Below are 6,113 nucleotides of genomic sequence, written 5' to 3'. Positions count from 1 at the left end.
TGGTTTAGCACTATCCTCCTGGTCTCCCAAAATGCTAGTTCAGTAGAGAGGGACAGTGATAACAGGGCCACTGGGCAGAGAAGCTAGGATGAGAATAGATAATTAGTGTATGGGTATCTCTTCCTGCTTTCTCCACTATCTTGATTTCTTCTGGACAGACATCTTGTCAGCATGCCTACAATAGTGTGGTGAATTGAGTTTCTCACTTGTGGTCCTTGACCATTCTGGGCAGTGTTATAACCTTCAGAATTAACCTTGAAAGGCCCCAACCTGAAGTGCTCTGCCCAGGAAGGTTGAGTTGGCCTAAGGTTGGCACCTCAAGCTGGGTCAGAGCCCAGGGGAGTCCCAGAGGCAAACTCCTCATAACTGAAATGTTTCCATTTCCTTGGTTTTGTATTTTGCTTTTTTGTTCTCTTCTCCTCCACCTGTTCTTTTTCTTCTCACCCCTCCTCATTTTTATGTCTACGTTGGCAGAGATAGTCATGTTTTAAAAGTTGGTTTTAAATGCAATAAGAAGAGCCATAAAGCAAAAACAACACAAAAATTGCTAATACCAGGTGAAAATGGGAGATCCCATAACCTTTTGATATTAAAGGTACAGTAAAGGCATGTTCTAAACAACTTTATTCCAATAGGATGAATAATTTAAATGAAGTGAACACATGCCTTTGAAACACAGTTTGTCAAAAATGGTGTAGAACAAACGAAATAATTTGTATTTGTTGAAATACTGAATTGAAAATCACAAACCTTGCCAGAAAGAAAATTTGAGGCTTGTATTACCTCATTGGAAAAGTCTGTCAAATACTATACACAAACTAAAAAATCAGAAAACAATTTTGAACTTAGAAGGCCAGGAAAACCCCAGTAACAAAGTGACAAAAATATTACCGTAAAAGAAAAGGATCAAGCTTCCTTGTCAATATTTATGCAAAATAAAAGATGAAGTGGATATAGATATTTTCTCACAAGAGTATGGGGCCCAAATTCAGAAATTATTGTTCCCCAAATCAATCTTATTTCACTTTTAATCTATCTGTCTAATGAAACATGAGTAAATTCTCTCTGGGGAAAAATAATATCTTCTACAGTTTCAAATTATGTCTACAATTTTTCACATTGAAATATATTCAAATGAGTATATGGGAAAACCAGAATTGATCAAATACCAAGAAAACATTTTGGATCTCAAGGATACCAAATTAGGAAATCAACAGATATTAACTTTAGTATAACTAAAATTAGATAACAAATTTAAGCATTTGGCAAAGAACTGAAAACTATAATAATCAAATATATATTCTAGGACTAAAACTTGTAATGATATAATTGCTAAGTTAGTAGCAAATTAGCAAACTGCAAGTTTGGTTGGGGAAAATATTTAAGTGGAGTCACAGGCAAAGAAGTGAGTGTTAGGTGAAAGACAGTAAGATGCATTAAATACATTGAAAAAGATTATTTTGGACTGAAGGAGGGTGCTAGAGAATGGCTAAGAATGTTATAAGACATATCATTTTAAACATTCAGAGTTGTTTTAAACCTCATGCAAGGTCAGTGAAATTCAGATACCCAGATACATTATAGTAAAATTGCTAAAAATCAATGACTTTGGAAATCTTCAAAGTATATGAAAAAACAATAGCTTTTCTATATGGCAAAATAAACCACCAGAGAAAGAAATCAGGAAAACAATGCCAGTGGTCATAACAAAAAACAAAACAAAAGCAAATCCATCGAGTGAAAGACCACTAGAGTGGAGATTACAGAACACAAGAAAGATGTCAGGAAAGACACCAGAAGATAGACCTCACATGTTTATGGATCAGCAGAATTAATATTAAAGTGGCTATGTTACCAAAATACTCTTCACAGATCTAGAAAAAATAATCCTAAAGTTTATATGGCATCAAAAAAGACCTAGAATAGCCAAATCAATCCTAAACAAAACAATACTGGTGACATCATAAGACTCAATTTCAAAATATAGGACAAAACCACTTGTAACAAAAGTAGCACAGTACCATCACAAAAATTGACATATGCAAAAATCAAATAGGATAGAATACACAGAAACCTACAAACCTACACCCATCCAGTTTGCAGCAAAAGGGGCAATACAAATTGGAGAAAAAACAACCTCTTTAACAAATATGCTGGGAAAACTGGATATCCATTTGTAGAATATCAAAACTATCTCATCCTGTACAAAAACCAATTCAAAATTTATCAAGGACCTAGGTATAATAAGACTTGACACTTTTAGAGGAAAACAGGAAACACTGAGTCATAGGCATAGGCCCCCACAAATATAAAGACCCAGTTTAAAAATGGGCTTCTGAAATGAACAGACATTTCTCAGACAGAGAAGTAAAAGTAGCAAATATATGAAAAAAAGTTCAACATCACTGGTCATTGAGGAGATGCAGATGAAAACAACACAGATTCCACCTCACCTCAGAATGGCTGCTATCAAGAAAACCAATAACAAATTCTGGTGGGGCTGTGGGGACAAAGGTACCCTTTTCCATTGGTGGGAGTGCAGAGTGGTGCAACCACTGTGGAAATCAATATGGAGACACCTCAAAGAGCTGGGACTAGAGGTTCCATTTGACCCAGCCATCCCTCTGCTGGGTATCTTTCCAAAAGAATCAAAGAATCATATCACAGAGATACACGTGTACCCATGTTTATAGTAGCACAGTTTGTAATAGCTACAACTTGGAAACAACCCAAATGCCACTCGACTGGATACTGGATAAAAAGATGTGGTTTTTCTATAAAGTGGAGTACTACTCAGCAATAAAGAATTAGAAACATTTATCACTAAATGGATGCACATTGAGGCTATACTCTTAAGTGAAATAAATAGGACACATGAGTAAATACTGTATAGTTTCTCTGGTGTGAAAAACTAAAAGTGTAAATAAGTTTCAAATGGTAGAATTGAGAAATAGGAACAAAATGGCTAAAGGGGAAGTGGGAAGGGGAGGAAAAAGGAAATAAGGGAAAATAAAAAGTTTGAAAAAATGGAAAAGAAGTCTTTATAAATAGGGAAGGGTTAAGTGGGTGAAGGGAGGGCAGAGATATGGGGGAAAAACAAAAACCAAGATATATCATGTAAAGATATGAGATCCCAATGATGAATATAACTATTGTTTGCTTTAAATGTACCAATAAACTTAATGGAAAAAAAGTAAGCATAGGCAAAGCATAGATGCATAGATATGCTCTTAATAGAGAATGGCATAAAATAATGGAATTTAAAGTATGGGGAATGTATAGAAGGATGAAAGTAATATATAAAAATGTTAAGTACAATGAGAATAATACAGTCAAGTAAAATAATTTTTTAAAAATTCAAAAAAAAGTATGAAGAACTAAACTAAAAATCACAAACATAAGCCCAACCAATAAATAGGCAAATGAATTGAACATAACTTTTGAAAGTACAAATGCTACATATATATATATAGTCTTTATCCATTAGGGAAATGTAAGAGCCCTTAGCTCCAGGTAGGAGACTGCAGGTGACTTCAATCCTGTCTCAGGGTCCTCTGCACAGGTCCAGCATGCTGTGAGAGGCCCTGGAGACCCTGCACTGGAAATGGAGTTAATGACCTTTGAGGATGTGACTGTGAACTTCACCCAGGATGAGTGGGCTTTACTAGATCCTTCCCAGAAGAATCTCTACAAAGCTGTGATGCAGAAAAACTGCAGGAACCCAGTCTCTGTAGAAGCCTGTGAAGAGTGTGAGAAAGGCAGTCTGTGTAGAAAGATCTTCAGACCTTTATATCTTCAGCCTCCAGATCAGACTTTAAATTTAAGAAACAACTACATTCATGTGGAAGCCATGTGTGTAAGGAAGTCCTCATTGGCCATTCATTCCAAAACGCACCCCTCAGACTTTACAGTGGGCACAAACTATAAGAATCAGGATCATGTAGAGAAGCCATGTAAATACAAATAACATTAAGAACACTTCCCCCTTCCCCAGTGCTTTGAGAAGCTTGAAAGGACATAAAATGGAGAGAAACCACCTGGACATAAGCAATGTGAGAAACTGTTCAGAAATTCCCATTGCCTAAAAACATGAAAAAAAAATCACACTGGAGAGAAACCCACTGTATGTAAACAACATGGGAAAACCTTCAATCCTATGCTCTTCATGAGCATAAAAACAAATCACACTAGTGAGAAACCCCATCATTGTGAACAGTGTGGGCAACCATTCCCACATTACACTTTCCTTTTCTGAACAGATGAAATTCACACTGAAGAGGAACCTTATGCATGTAAAGAATGCGGGAAGGTGTTCAGGTCTTCAAGTGCTCTTCAAGTACATAAAAGAACAGTGAGAGAAGCCCTATCTGTGCAAGGAATGTTGAAAAGCATTTGCATGTTGTACTTCTCATAAACTGTATTGGAAATATTTACACTGGAGAGAAACCTTGTGTATGTAAGGATTGTAAAAAAAACCTTCAGCACTTCCAGTGACTTTCACAAATAACTCATAGTATGAGAGAGACCTTATGAATGTAAACAATGTGGGAAAGCCTTCAGTCACTCCAGTGCCCCACATACACATAAAATAATTCACACTGACGAGAAGCCATGTGTACAAAGAATGTGGAAAAACATTTGCATATTGCAAACTGTGCAAACTGCACAGAAGAATTCACACTGGTGGTGGTGTTTGCCTATAATTCCAGCACTCGGGAGGCTGAAGCAGGAGGATCACTGTGAGTTCGAGACCAGCCTGGGCTACATAGTTCCAGGTCAGTCTCAACTACATAGTGAGACCGTCTCAAAAAAACAAAACAATGGAGTGAAACCTTAAGAATGTAAAGATTGTGGGAAGGTCGAAAGGTCCTCAAGTGCTCTTCATGTATATAAAATAACTCACATTAGTGAGAAGCTCTATGTGCATAAGCAATGTGCAAAAACATTTGCATGTTGTACTTAAAGTTTATGGAAGAATGCACAGTGGAGAAGATCCTTATGAATGTAAAGAGTGTGGGAAGGCCTTCATGTCCTCAAATGCTCTTCAGGTACATGAAAGAATTTACACTGGTGAGAAGCCCTGTGTTTGCCAGGAATGTGGAAAAATATTCTCATGGTTTACTTCCTTTCAACTGCATGGAAGAATTCATACTGGAGAGAAACCATATGAATGTAGTGAATGTAAAAGGTCCTTCACAGCCTTCAATAGCTTTCAAAAGCAAAAGATTTCACAGTAAAGGGAAACCTTATGCATGTAAACAATGTGGGAAAGCCTTCAGATATCCCAGGTACCTTAAAGTACATGAAAGAATTCATACTGTAGAGTAACCTTATGTATGTCAATACTGTGGGAAAACATTTTTTAAAATCCCAGTTCTTTTATATTCCATAAATGAATTCACACATGTTCCAGTCATCTTCACACACCTGAAATGGCTTACTCTGGAGAAATCCCATGTGTATAAGGAGAGGCAAAGCTTTCATTATTCCCATACCCTTAAATACATGAAAGAGTCCACACTGTAGAGAAGCCACATAAAGCTAAACAATGTAGGAGGACTATGTATATGTTCCATTTCCCTTCAAGTACACATTGGAGAGACCTATAAGCAGTGTTGTAGCATTCAGTTTTCTTAGTGCTCTTCAAATAAAAGGATTCATACCGGAGTCACACCTTACATGTGTAAGCAATGAAAAACAAACTATATTGAGCTCCTATCTCATTCTAGTCAGAATAGTTATCATTAAGAATATTAAAAACTGGAGAAAATAAGGGCATAAGGAGACCTTTACATTGTCTTTGGGAATATAAATTAGTACAAGCACTATGGAAATCACTATGGAAGTTTTTTTAAAAAGCTAAACATGACTACTATGTAAATTATTTGAACAGTTTCTTGGTATATACCTGGAAGAGTTAAAGTCAGCATATCATAGGGTTGCCTGCATACCTATGTTTATTGAAGTACAATTCACAGTAGCTAAGATATGGAATCAGTCTATGTGCTCATCAGTGGGTGAGTGGATATGAAAATGTGGTAATTACACACAGTGGAGTATTGCTGGATCATAAAAAATGAAATTATGTAATTTGCAGGATACTGGATAGAGCT

General features: G+C 36.4%; 1 protein-coding gene across 1 annotated transcript; it reads left to right on the top strand.

Moving 5' to 3' along the window:
• The first annotated feature begins 3,604 nt into the window (after window positions 1-3,604).
• Window positions 3,605-5,237, top strand: LOC104849581 (zinc finger protein 844-like). The gene is made up of 3 exons (XM_033758076.1): window positions 3,605-3,953; window positions 4,260-4,292; window positions 4,966-5,237. The coding sequence occupies exons 1-3, from the start codon at window positions 3,605-3,607 to the stop codon at window positions 5,235-5,237; spliced, it is 654 nt and encodes a 217-aa protein (XP_033613967.1).
• Window positions 5,238-6,113: the final 876 nt, after the last annotated feature.

Source organism: Fukomys damarensis, unplaced genomic scaffold (assembly GCF_012274545.1).
Source record: "Fukomys damarensis isolate Sample0158 unplaced genomic scaffold, DMR_v1.0_HiC HiC_scaffold_33, whole genome shotgun sequence".
In the NCBI taxonomy this organism is placed as follows: Eukaryota; Metazoa; Chordata; class Mammalia; order Rodentia; family Bathyergidae; genus Fukomys; species Fukomys damarensis.
This window is presented reverse-complemented; position numbering and strand designations above follow the sequence as displayed.

What these genes read in the sequence shown, in the direction of transcription:
- LOC104849581 (XM_033758076.1), top strand. Translation starts at nt 3,605, where the DNA reads ATGGAGTTAATGACCTTTGAGGATGTGACTGTGAACTTCACCCAGGAT. An exon ending in GGATCATGTAGAGAAGCCAT is followed by an intron (nt 3,954 to 4,259) that starts GTAAATACAAAT and finishes TTTTCTGAACAG; the next exon opens with ATGAAATTCACACTGAAGAG. An exon ending in TGAAGAGGAACCTTATGCAT is followed by an intron (nt 4,293 to 4,965) that starts GTAAAGAATGCG and finishes TTGTACTTAAAG; the next exon opens with TTTATGGAAGAATGCACAGT.